Source organism: Accipiter gentilis, chromosome 25 (genome assembly GCF_929443795.1).
Source record: "Accipiter gentilis chromosome 25, bAccGen1.1, whole genome shotgun sequence".
In the NCBI taxonomy this organism is placed as follows: Eukaryota; Metazoa; Chordata; class Aves; order Accipitriformes; family Accipitridae; genus Astur; species Astur gentilis.
In genome coordinates, this window is record NC_064904.1 from 12540383 (window position 1) to 12554434 (window position 14052).

General features: G+C 39.7%; 1 protein-coding gene across 5 annotated transcripts in view; it reads left to right on the forward strand.

Moving 5' to 3' along the window:
• The window catches only part of KIF26A (kinesin family member 26A), a 102448-nt gene that overhangs the window by 66272 nt on the left and 22124 nt on the right, over positions 1-14052 (forward strand). For all 5 annotated transcript variants that reach the window (XM_049828342.1, XM_049828340.1, XM_049828341.1 and 2 more), the window contains one exon: positions 5817-6000. In XM_049828342.1, coding sequence (XP_049684299.1) covers positions 5817-6000 — 184 coding nt within the window. The remainder of the gene's footprint in view (positions 1-5816; positions 6001-14052) is intronic.

Here is a 14052-nt window from a genome sequence, read left to right on the forward strand (position 1 = left end):
ATGACAGATTTAGACATTCCCAGTTTTCTCTTTAAAGATGCCTCTTTCTGAACCAGATTTTATTTTCCAAATCAAATGCTGTTAGTGGAAATGGATACCTTGTTAAAAATAAAGTTTGCTTGGGGTTTTGCATAGCAACTGCACTGTTTCATTGTGCTACCTTTCTAATTTTAGAACCACAAATCAAGCAGTAATAGCGATAGTAAAAGTAATAATACCAACCAAGTTTATTCTGTGAGTTGCGGAAGGCTTGGGACAGAGTGCTGGAGGGTGTATTGTAGGACATCCGTCTATTTGTTGTCTGTATTGACGAGTAATTAAGGAAACAATAACTGGAACTCCAGATACAATGACAGACTGTGACTTTCCCACTGCTTCCTTTGGAGCTGGTTTGCAGTGGGAAAGGCTTGGGATATTGGTTATGTGGTGGAGGATTGATGCCTTGTTGGGCTGGGAACTGGGAAAGTTTGGAAAAGTCTTGCCTTAGAGTAAACTGATTTCCACTCTAAACCTGCATCCAGAATTTTGCAAGCTTTGCAGAGTATTCAGAATCAGGATAAAAAGTGCTCCCGTGATGTCTGTCTGGCAAGGTCAAACCAAAACTCTTGAGTAAGTGTACTCTTGAGTAAACTCCAAAGTTCAGGATATTTAAGGCTTGGACTGTACAATTCTTTGGCCTTGACTCTTTCAGTGAAGCCCTTAAGCATTCTCACAATGTGAATAATGACAGTGATCTCTGAAAGATAAGGCTGGCTAATAACACTAAAACTGTTAATATATAATGAGTCATGCTGAGATGAATGTGCAGAGGTTTTTGTTTATTATTTTTGTAAGTGGAGCTTAATAATGGGAAGCAGGACTCCCAGTTCTATTTCTGACTTACGGTGGTTTGTCAGTAAACCCACCATGTCAATTAAATCCTCTGTTATCTATCTCAGTTGACCCATTTCTAGTATGTGTCCCAGAGTACATTTCACATCACCCTTCCTTCTGAAGCTTAATACATTCCACAAAGTGTTAAGCAAAAATTTTATAATTTTGCATAGTTATAAAAATTTCAAATCTAGTTTTCTTTTTCATGGAGAAATTATGCCCAGAAGGAACACTGTTCTTTAGGGATTTAAATTCTGCTGTTTACTTTCACAGCTATAATGTGCAGAACATGTGCAGTGAGTGTAAGCTAGAAGCAGCTTGCTGTACATCACAATATCTGAAATGTCATGTTAACGACATAGGCAGAATTTAAAATAAAAAATTGTATGGTTCTTTCAATGGGCAGGCTTTGTAGCTACTGTTGTTGCATAGTCTTACTCCCTAGATGCTAAGCATTATGTAATTGATCTGGCCATGGTTTTCCTCACTGGTCTCATCCATGCATGGCAGAAAACCTAGTAATCTGTAAATTGTGTGGGGGAAAGAGCAGGTTAGAGACTGTCCCTTGTCATTTGATATTGAGTACCCCTGCATGTGCCATATATTAGTTTTATTTTCTACTGTGACACCTAGCTATGAGAAAAGAACTCTCCAGAGCATCTTAAAAGACATCTTCTATTAAAGATAGAAAGAGTTAAGCAAAATGCAGACCGTAGATCTCACAGCCGGAGGTAAAAATAATATACATGGGTGTCTCTCTTGCTTTAATTGGAGGAGCGGCATAAGAGTGCGGAGCTTAGTTTCCCTTGCAAGAATGTTTTGTAGAAGGGTGCTTCGTGGAGGTTGAATGGGGAGAGCGAAGGTAGGTGGAAAGTGTACCTCTGTGTCAAAGCTGTGACAAAATGCTTGGAAAATGCCCAGAAAAAGAAATGACTGTAATGCTGAAGTTTTGCATAGTATTCCCTACAGGTCATAATTTCCTCTGTGAGGAAACAGAAGTTGGTATTGGAGAAGGTCAGACAGCCCACTGTGGTGCTGAAGATGGTTGTGAGGGCCTCTTGTGCAAGACTGAATTTGAGAAAAAGCAGCAAATCAGGAAATAGGCATGGCACCCAACTGGGCTCCTGCAGAAAGTGATCTGGTAGGAGCCTGACTTCTGTCTTTCTGGTACTAGGCAAAAAAGGCCCAGTTTATGAGAGCTTTGCCTTCCCTGTCTTCATGGGACAAATTCCCCCTGAGAAAAGGAATGCTGGAGAAAAAAAGAACAGGAAAATTAGGTGTAAATTCAGTAATGGGTTGTCGGATAAGTACTACAGAAAAATCCAGTGCTCTGGAGTGTCTCAGAAGTGGCTCCCTGTAAGTACATACTCTCATGAATTTTACTGAAGTAAGGAGTTTTGTGAAGTTGGATTTTGTTTGATTTAGTTGGGCCCATATCCAAACCAGCTTGGCCTGTATTTTGGCCTAATGAGTACTTGGCTGGGATGCCACTAAGTATATTTTTGGTGCTGCAAGAAGTGCGTAAGGATTGATGAGTCCTTGTGTGGTGCTCTTTGCCTGGACCAGTCCAGCAGCCCAAGTAAAGCATATGAAGGCTGCTGCCCAGCTGGCTTTTGTAGTAGTTAAAGAACTGATCATTCTTCTTATAGGAGCTGAGGTTGACAATTACTTGAATTAATAGTCAGCGTCTACAGTTTGATAGTAATGTTTCGTTTTGCCTAAATTGCCCTATTCTTTCCATTAGATCCTTAACTTTTCCCTTAGAAAAAAACCCAAACAAAACATGCAAAACCAAACCCAACCAGCTGTTTGATGCTGCTGGTACAAGATGCCTGTGATGTTCCAACTCCAGAAACAACCTCATTTTAATGTCGGGCAAAGGAATTTTTGCATTCAGACACAGAGAGGTTGTAATTAAGCTTTGTGCACTACTACCTGAGATGCTTTTTAAATGTGAACCACATACATCATTATTAGTGCAGTTGGCCTGTTGCCCATCAAAGCACTGATTATTTTCTACCACAGCTACTCTAGTTCCTCTGCTTTTTCAGTTTCCTGTTATCTCGCATGGACATCAGCAGTCCCTTTGCCAAATTTCTTAGTAAAACTGTGGCACTCCAGACTCATAGGAAGAGGATTTATCAGCACTATAGCAGTTAATTGCTTTAGCTAGCATATGGCACTGTCCTTTGAACAGTGGAGATGCAGAAAGTGTGTGAATAGTCTTGGAAGTGAATCACTTTGAAAGTTGTTCTGTCTTGGTGAGGAAGTTAAGACAACTAGTAATGGATAGTAACTAGTTTTACTGAGCTATGTTGAGAGATGCTATTCTTCAAAAAGGCCGAATTTTCTGTTCATTTGTTTATATACTTTGCTTAGCTTGGCCTGTTTGGGTGTATTTACTCATTGAGTGTTAGTGTTAGAATTCCCGAGTAAATTTGTCCTTTGTATCTCATTCTGTTTCACATATGTTTCCCAGAGGAGCTCCTTCAGCCAGATCTATTGAAGGAATAATTATTGCATCAGGATTTAATGTATATCTTGATTGCACTTTGAAGACATTCTCTTGATGAGTTTTTATCACTTCAACAAGGGATCATAGCATGTAAACAAAGAAATAAACACTATCTTTTATATTAATCAACAAGATGATTAAATAATAACCACAATTGTTAATTGGTACTTGGAGATAGAGAGTAATGACTGTCTTGAGTTCCACAATGAGAGTACCAACAGGTAGAGACTCTTTTCTGCACAATAAAGCTGCATATAATTTAGGAGGCATTACGGTTTTAGTGTGCAGCTGCAACCATAGTGAAGTTGTGCAACTGTTTGCCTGGTGTACTATTTCAGGCATATGTTTTCATACCGAATGAGGTATTAGCAAGGAGATTTGAGATTTAGGCAATTAAATCAGTTCTCATTGCTACCTGAAACCCGAGGTTCTGTATAAACCCATGCTTGCAGTGTTTTGCTTCACTGCGGGACGCAGTTCCTGCTGGTTTCCGGATGCAGCAGGAGTCAAAAGCTGCTTCTTTCCTCAGAGGCAAAAGTCCAACTTGTCCCTCACAAGGCTGTGGCTTCTGGCTCCCTCTGAGTTTGGAAACAGAGCCTCATTTTTTCATCACACGAGTGTTTGTCTCTTTCTAAATCCTGCAGTGTTTGTAGAGGGAGAAGGAAGCACATAGGGGGTCTGCATCTCTAGAAGTTGATGAATTAAAAAGGTCTAGGAGTTTAACACACAAGTTTGGGAATGTAGAGCATAGGACTGGGAATTTTGGGGGTCTGTATTGAGTGTCCTGCCCCTTGTACTGACTAGCTGTCTAATCTTGTCCCAAGTGAGTAATTTTGCTCATCAAGGCGCAACCAGTTCTTTGTACTGTAACTCATTTGAAGCCAATACTGCTGCTGGAAGAAACTGTGCAGCCGTCCTGCTCTCAGTGTTAATTTTTGCTTCTAACCTGCCATAAATATAAGCAAAGGAAGAGTTTCCTTCTCTGATCAGCTTACTAAGCTGACTCAGCCTGAGGGTCCCTGAGGACTAGGTTCGTGGCAAGGTTAGGGGTCTAGATTTACCCCAAATTAGGTACGACAGCAAAGCACTGCCTTAGTTTCTCCATATTTCTGTTGCTTATAATACATCATAGATGCTAGTACCAGTGTGATCTCACTGAAAAGTACTTGGAGATCCTGGGCTGAAAAGGCATGATGAAAATATAAAGTAGCCATTGTATAAAGAGACTTTTTGTCGTCACATATTTATAAACTAATTTGTCCAAAGTGACAAGCCTTTGTATTGCAAGCATGGACCAGAATAGTGATTTGTCCTCAGAAGACCTTTTGGCATCAGTAGCATGGTCTCAGGTTGCCCACAGATGCTGGCAGTGTAACACTTTCCCTTTTTTCTGGCTTAGCAGTCATTCAAAGTAATGTTAAAAGATAGCATGTTGGATGCTTTTACGGTACATATCTGAGGGTGGGCTATATACTGACAGTCTCAGGGTCAGATCACACACATCTTACTCAGGTGGCAAAGCCCTCCTAGGCTTTGACAGAACTGAGATTTCACCCTCACTGCCATCCCCAGTTGCCCAGCGTGTGCTCGCTAACACGTATATTTGTTCTACTTACCTCTGCAGGGTGATTTTTTTCCCATGTGGGTTTTGATATAGAGTCGAGTTTCTGTTTTTGTTTCTTGCTATACTGTTTGCTGTTGCTGATGGGGAATAGCAGAAAAACTGATTGCGTTCCTATTCTTATTCAGAAGGAAGAATGTTACAATTTTAATTGTACGTTTTAATTTTTCCTTCTTCTTCATCTTTTATGTTTTGAAATTCTGCATTTCAAAAGCAGGATCATTATCATTCAGAACATTAAAGCATGTCTTTTTAATAGCTTTCCCTTTTAATGTGAAAGAATGGAATTGAGGAGGAAAAACCAATCTGTCTTGAAGGAAATTCTCTGTTATCTAAGGATTTTCAGTGCAGCCAACAAGAGAGGATCTTGAGCTCAGCTGACTTGGAGTGTTATCCTCTGCCTTGAGTAACTTGTAGAGGGTACAAAGAACCACTTTCATAATGTTATCACCAGCAAAGTCCATCTGGTCCTGCCAGTGACAAGGGGATTATTTCAGCTTTTTATTACGTCAGTGAGATTTTAGCATTTTAGGATTCAGCTGTCAAGCTGTTGGGGGAAAGAGGGGAAAGTTAGATTATAATTGAAACTCTGTTGGGGGAGAAATTAACTGAATATTTTTCAAGTAATTTTTCTACCCATATTTCCTTCTATTAGTCTCCTGATGGTTTGTCCTTATGAAATCAGATTAGAACACAATGACTTGATTTGTTAAGCAGGCAGTGATGACAATGAGCATCTGTTTGTCTGGTCCAGATTCCCATTAACACCTAGTAACATTGTCCTTTCTTGCTATTACTTTTATACAGAGCAGCACAGAAGCTTAACCTGTCTTCGAAGAGAAAGAAATACCATCCGCCCCTGCCACACACACACGACTTCTCTATATATGCTACTAACTTTAGTGGCATCCTGCAGCTCTGTCCTCCCCCAGCACCACCATGCCTTCTGAGAGCTGTGTCCAAAATCAAGGACAACCCTGGCATTGGAAAGGTAACTTCAGATTTCAATTTTTTAAAACAGTTTTCTAGATTAATTCTAACAGGGCTGGAAGCTTTCAGCCTAGAACAGCGTTGGATAGGCTCAAGGGAAGGGTCTTGGGATAGAGAGAGAGCCACATCCATTTGAATATGCCTGAGAGCTGTTACCTCCTGTTGACTTTGGAAAGAGTTGGCAGACTCAGAGCAGATTAAGTGCTAGAACGTCAACTTCCTTGAAGCCAGTTAACATCACTGACAGCAACATTGGCAAAGGGTGTTCTGTCACTCCCTCTATTAAAGTAAGAGACAAATTTTCCTTTGACATCATTGGTCCAAAACCGTTGCACGTACAGGCTTCACCTTTGGCAGAAGTAGTCTCTGTGTTGCCAGCAAGGCTCAGCCACTGGTGCTGGTGCTGGTGCTGTCTGTCTGCTTGAGGTTAAGGAGATACGTTGAAGGGGCTTTGTTTCCCTCTGCTTCACATGTCATTGTAAATCAGGAGTATGGAAATGAAGTAGCAGGAGAGAAATAGATGTCTCTCCAACTTAGGAAATACAGCACCTTTCAAATTGTAAAATTTATGCTGATTTTATTTAAAATTAATTGAAATACAACCCAATTATTTAGAGCTTTATTCATATTTATAACTGTTTAATCACCCACACAGCAGAGTCTGAATACTTATTTACATAGGTTACAAGAGATTAGCGTTTGAAGATAGAATTGAAGTATTAAATGTGCACAGGAGAGCTAAAATATGCACCTTGAGTAACCATACAAATCAGCATTAACATAAAGAGATTGTCAGCCTAAATACCTATAGCTGACACTGTTGCTCACAGAGAATATTCTGTATTTCTTAAGTCAGTGAGTTTGTGCTAAATGGAAAACAAAGGAGTAATTGGGGCTATTTTAAGCAGGTGGAAACTCACAGATGAAAACGTGGTTTCTTCTGTTTTTCCAGTGTGTTAGAAAAGAGGATGTAGTATTAATTGGTGGAATACAGCAAACCTGGCAAAGTAATTTAGAGATTCCCAGGTGGAAGAGGATTTGCTAAGGCACACACTTTCTATGTGTGTGTTTTAGCAGAGCCCATTTGTTGTGCCTCCCTCTTCTCCTTGAGGCTTAGCGCTTGGCCATGGCACCAGGAATACCAGGGAGCATGGCATTTCTGAGTCTCTTTGCCTTAGGAAGACCTTTAAAGCACGCTTGTATCTCCTTGTGCCTGCAGCTCAATAAAACTGTCTTTGCACTTCATTACACTTGTGTGCCTGCAGCTATGTGTACCCAAGAGGCTTTAACCTTTTTCCTACGCTTTGAGGGTGGCTGGTGGAGCTTACTGGCACGACTTGCACCTCGTGGAAAGCTCTGGTTTATCTGGTATCTTCAAACAGATCAACGAAGTCTAATAACAATCAAGTGCATGATCCCAGATGGCGGGAGATTATATGCCTAGTAGGTCTACCTACTTTTCTTCGTTAGTGAGCACAACAGAGGGCTTTCAAAGGGAAGAGCTCTACCAGAATGCCGAGGGGCATGGCAGGACCTTGAGCTGCTATGCTGCTTAGCTGTGTGAGCTTCTCCTCCAACATGGGATATATATGTAGCGTGCTGGCAATGCGGGTGGTGTTTCTCTCCTGCCTGGCACTCTACACCAAGAATTTCCAGCCTTTATGGTTCAAAAGCTGCTGTTGACCAAGCGTCTCTGTTGTTTAGCTCTCAGCTGAAAACATTATTGAAGATACTATTTATTTGGGCCCAGTGTTCCAGCTGTGTTCTTCTTTCCATGTACTTGTTGACCACAATTTGAAAGAATCCTGTTCTGTGCTGGAGAGGATAAGAGCTCTCTGCTAATTGAAATCAGCCCTTTAGTTCTTGAGTTAAGATCTAGACCATCCAAATGGTGATGGATTGTGCTAGTTACTAGTTTCAATGCTCCTCAAAAAAGAAAGTAACTACGCATCTTCACTGATCCACAGTTTAAAATATGAAATACCTATTAAACCTCTCTCTCAACCCATTCCTCTTTTGCAGCTTTATAAATTACAGTGTTTGCCCATAAAAAAATCTCCAGCATTATAGCTTTTTGTAAAATTAGGAGTCAGGAGAAATAAAATCTGACGTATCCTGATTCTTAGATCTTGTGGTCAAAGGAGAAGTGTCAGTCCTATATAGGTGTTCTTTTAGTACTGAACACTCATAGTTTCACCTTCTCTGAGCAATGCCAATTAGCTTTTGGTAGCATTTAGCCCATGGTACAGTAACATTCTCCATTATAATTTCCTCTTCACCAGCTTCTGCTGATTAAGATTTAGTCAGCTAGTATCTCATTATGAGGATGATGGGAATAAAGTAATTGCCTTTCTTCCTCACACTTTAAGTAGCATAGCAATTGAGAGAACAATCAACAAACACTGGCAGATGCACTGTGGTCCTCTGTTAGCTTCAGTCCCTCCTCTTCTAACAGCTTTTTACTTTAAACTCCTCCTGGTTATCTTTTCCCTTGGCTTTTTCTTGCAGCCTGTCCAATAGTAAGTATGAGATACACATAGGGGACAGGATCAGTGACGGATTCTGGAGTCGCTTTTTCCTACCACAGCATCTGTGGCTCTGGCTGGTGCTCTCCTTGGTTTGTGTGATCGTTCCCAGGTCAGCGGTGTCCCTCACCCTATTTCTGCTGTGTGGTTACAGTGGGTTAAGCAGCTGGTGGGGCAGCCTTTTCCTTCCTCAACTGTTTTATCTTTCATGGTTAGTTATGATGTGGAGGAGTGGTTCCTTGCTGGTTTCTGCTGTGCAGGTAAGAATCCAGCAGTGCTGATGGGCTGCCTAACTTCTGCATAACTTCACTTTACTAAGCTGAGAATAACCCATAGAGGACCAGTCATTATTCTCCTCAAGGAGGTGATTTCTCTAAGCACAGAGATCTTGACAAGTTTTAATTCCCTTCTTGTCAAATGGTTTCTTTCAGAGCAGGACAGGATTCCATAGAGAAACGTGCTGTTTCTTACTGTGAAGGGGCTGAAGAGATAAAATTTAAGAAGAGTATGAAGAATAGAGTAATAAACTAGAAACTCATGAAGTGTCCAAGATACTTCAATGGGAGCAATGTGGTTCCCTTTATGAAAAGCTGAAAAGGTGAATGATGTGTCAACCGTATGGAAATACCATTTCTTTTAAGTGAGTAAGGCCTGAATACTGGAACAACTAATTATTATCCGTAATGACACACTCTAGGTAGTCACATTTCTTTTGTAAACCTGCTGAAAGCTTAGAGCGAAGGACATGTTGAAACATTTACAATGACCAATATGATTGGCTTTCTCTGTTTCCCCTGCAATGGTAATTCTTAACATTTTTCCCCCCACTGATGCTCAAGGTTGTCTTTTAGTTGGTATTCAATACACTATAAGAGACATGGGAACAGAATGTGGAAAATGTCATGTCACTTTGGGGCCAAAAGGGAAGAAAGGGCTCCAGAGGGCATCTAGAAGTATAGTGTCATAAGGCTGACTCTCAAACTAGGCAACCAGGAAAAGTGGTTGAAACAATAAGAAAGATAGAAATTAGCAGGCAGGGATTAATGTGATATAGTAGGGATCAGGTGATGAAGCTTTTACAGGTGGAACACATACGTTAACGTTCTGTGGAAGAGTCAGCAAGCATTTGAATAGGGTTGGTCTGGTTGATAGAGTGTATTTGGATTTTGAAAAAGCTTTTGACAAGTGCCCTGATCTAGTTTTTTTAAAGAACCCCTAAGCTGTCATGTATTCTCTAGTGGTTTAATAAGTGGTAGGAAACAAGAGCATGGATTTTGCACTGGAGCAAAGTTAGTGGTGGTGTCATAGGGAGGTCTGTGCTGTTCGGTGTCTTCCTAAATGGTTTGGATGAGGTGGTGAAGCTGCGTATTCAGAGCAGCCAAAGCTAAAACTGACTGTGAAGGCTTGGAAAAAGATGTCATGACACTGAAATTACTGAGTGGATAAAGAGGTTGATGAACTTTCATATTGATTAACACAAAGTAATGTACGTAAGAGAAGGAGCTCTAACTACGCATGCACAAACAATAAGCTGTAAGGAGATCAGGCATGACTGTAACCCATTCTATCAGCCATTGTGGAAGCTACAGCATTAGGTTTGTTATCATGAGTCTGAGCTTCTGAAGAAATGCCTTATTGACTGTTCAGGAGGCAAGAAGATTAAGCATCTTTAGTTTTAGAGGGGCTCTAACAGTATGTGATATAAACACATATTGCTCTTCAGGCTCATAATGCTTAAATAACAGTCACTCATTGATGTTCTTTTCTTTACTGGCCTTCTTCCTTGAGGTAGTATCTTTAAAGAAGTTTAATAGAGTATGGTAACAACCGAAGAAACGTAAAGTTTTCCCCTCCTCCCCTATGTATTTATCCCTAAATTACCTTCTCAGAGGAGAGTTGTTGCTGTGGCTGAGCGAGGGAAGGGCTGGATCCTAAGACCGCAGCAGGCAAAAGCAGCAGCAGGGTGTGTTTTGCTGCTGGTACAGACCTGGACGCAGTAAGCCTAAACCTTTGGAAAAAAGACCTCACCAAACAAATTAACATCCATACCTGGAATTTCACCTTCCTTATTTCATGTGCACTTTCAAAGCTGCCCTACCATGACTATTGGCTTATCCTGCCAAAGAAACTCCCTTTGGCCAGAGCACCAATTCAGTGGAGAGCTTCCTCATGCATTAAGTCCTTTTCTATTGGTTTCAAAGTTAAACACATGAATAAGAGTTATTTGGAACTGGGTGAAGGGACAGCTGAATCTAAAGAACTGATGGAATTGAGCAGAGGCAGCATCAGGACTATCTTGGGTGTTTCTATGGTGTCTAGAATTGGACAGGTCCTGTCACTGGTTATAGGACCTTGTCTTGAACTTGTGAGCTCGGTGGATGTTTGGGGAAGGGAAGAAGCTTGAATTCTTGCTTATCATAAGCTGCATGACTATAGCAAAGGAAGTAACTGTGCATTGTGAGAATTGCCGGAGGAGGCAGGAATGTGAAAAGATCATTATGGCCACTTGAACTCAGTTATTGATTATTTGAGCCCAAGATCTACGTTTGTTCTTAATCTCACATCATCATCTCCATGCATATCATACAGTTCTGCCGTGGTGAAATTGCTATATGGCTTCTGTGGTTGAATATATTTGCTGTTAGAGACTTAGTACAGCAGAGAGCCTGTATGTATCTTTTGCAATTTCTGTTTATAATTTCTCATTGTTTCAAGTACTGTCTTGGAGGGTGGGAAAGAAATGTCTTACTAATTTCTTTTACGTTTCACAAATACCCATTTTTCCCCTTATAATAATTTCAGTAGGAGTGTGTGGACTTATTCTGTGATACAAATCTTTAATTAAGCCTTTTGCTTAATTTTCTTTACTAAGGGTGCAAAATGCTTTACACTCTCACAGGTGCTTTCAGGGTTTGTCAATATTCAGGAATACCAAGCAGGGAAAAGCTTAAAAAAATATATATTTTAGAACTGTAGGTCTTTCTGGGACTAGTGTTTCATATAATCAACAATAACCAAACTCTCATGCACAAAGGAAAATTCCACTACCAATGCAAACTGGATTCTGAAAGGAATTTTGCCCGCTACTGATAAATGTTACGTAGCAAATTTCATACCTTTCTCTTGAATGTGCCAAAAACATCAGAGTCCAAATCATTTAGCTGAATCCTACTTAAAAGGCAATGATCCAGTACAGTATGATTCTTGTAACTGAATCATTTTTGTGGTCTCTCTGGGTGTTATTAAATTTAATGTCAGAATAGTAGGAAAGACGTCTGAAAGCCATTTAATATTGTCACTGGAAAGAAGTTAGATTATGCTCAATTTCTGACATTAATGTGCTACTTAAGATAATTTATCATATTGTGGTATTAAAAAAGACATCCTTTTTACAGTGGCTGCTGTGTAGCATTCTAATTTGCTATTTTTCTTTAGCATGGTAGGAAGCCTTTTTAATGCAAAATGTTTTTTCTGGGGTTCTATTCAACTCATTCTTTATAATACTGCATCACTTACAACAGCAACTTTAAGTGCTTGTCTCTGCCAAGGTTCCTGTCAATTTTTTATGTTAGAATGACAGAATCTTCCTATGTGAGACAATTGAAGTGGAGCATTTAAAGAGAACCTGAATTGTCAGACATGTTTCTTGGACAGGTATATACATACTGGTCTCCATTTATGAGTTTTAGACATTTACTTTCATTTATGCTTTACCAAGCCATAGCTAAGGTACTGCTAATATGATTTACTGATCATGTAGGGTTTTCTTAAGTGTGGTGTATGTCCCATTCACTGGTTCTTATGATGGTTTGATGACGGATAACAAATAGGTACTTAATTTTGTCATCTTTATTGCTGCTTGTTTCCTAATGACTAGAGTGTTATTTCTGATATAAATCATGTATCATATGAAGTACTCTTCTATCGGTGTACGTAGTCCTGTATCATCCAAGGTACATAGATCCCTGCCGAAATGCCTTGAACTGCTTAAACAAAAACGTGGAAAAATTAGATAAAAATACATATTCTTCTACTTTGTTTTCACCTTTAAAAATGAAATAGTTTTCTTCATGTCTTTTGGGAGCAGAGGATCAATTCTTCTTTAATAGAGTACAATACAGAAGTGATTTTTTTTTTTTTTTTTTTTTTAGGTTCTCCCAGGGGAGCTAGATGGTCTATGCTAGCACGGCAATTTTGCATATAAATTTGCCATCCATTGGTAGCGGCAGTATATGAAAGGCTTGTAAGAACTACCCACAGTAAACCAATTTAGCAAGGGTTATATATCTGTCAGTTACAATTAAATCCATGAAAAATATTGGCTCTGAACTAGGACTTTTGTAATTTGATTTACACTGTAGTTGAAAAATAAGTGATTTCATTGGAAAATGGCCTTTATTCAACTGAATGTGAATTCTTTGTAATTTCTTGCTGAGAAATCTTAATTCAGAATGGTGGATGTCTAAACATAGTTATTTAATTAACCTGCTGTTATACGCCATTTTGTGAACACTGGACAAAATTAACTTCCTGGCTGCACGATGCCTGTCAAGGATGTGTGTTTCCAGGGAATATTTAGTGTCTGTTCAAATTTGATATAATGACATTTATTGCTAAAGACCAAATTGCTTGTTCATTTAGGGATTATGATGCTGCTGTAATGCAGAATATGACCAGCATTTTTAGAATGGATTCCAGTGTAGTGCCAGCACTTTCCCAAAATACAGACAAATAAAGTCAGAGCTTATTTTAGTAAAAAAGGCTTGAGCACATGTATTTTAAAATTGTACATGCTTTTTAATTCATTCCTTCTATTTTTTCCTTCTCATTCTGTCTAATTTGAAACTGGACAACTCTATAAGCATCAAATGCTTAACAAACCATCACTATAAACATATGAACACTGCACATCCATTGATTTCAAAGGAGGTACCATATGTTCCAGTTATGCCTGTGCTAACATACTTGGCTGGGTCAGGGTCTTAATTTCTTCAGCATTCGAAATGCCGTGGAGTCTAGTCATTACTTAGTGAATTAGTGGAGTCTTCTCTGTCTACATGTCTGCCCCAAATTAAACCACATAGAGTATTTGCTACCATTCAGTCCACTGAAAAATGAATGACCAACTTTCTGAGATATATATATATGTAGTATTTTTTTTTATTTGTTGTCTAAAACGTGCAGTAGAGGTCCATGATAGTCTTAGAAACAGAATTCAAATCGTCTGGTTCTTTAAGAGTGAGACAGTCCTTCCTCTTTCTCTGGTCTCAGAGTTGACAGCCCTTCCATCTCTTTTGGTTACGGGGTAATAATCGATGTGAACCTGACTGTCTCAGTCTCCTGGCTGTTTCTGTCTAAAATTGTGTAGGATTGTGTCATTCTCTCTGTTATCGCTGGCTCTTTTCTCTACAAATTCAGTCTTGGACGTGTTTTCTTCTGGGATGACGCATGCCTCGCTGGTCTTGGAGGAATTTTGTGTTCATTGATGTGTGACTTTGCCGTAGCTCCATTGAACTGAGCATATCCAA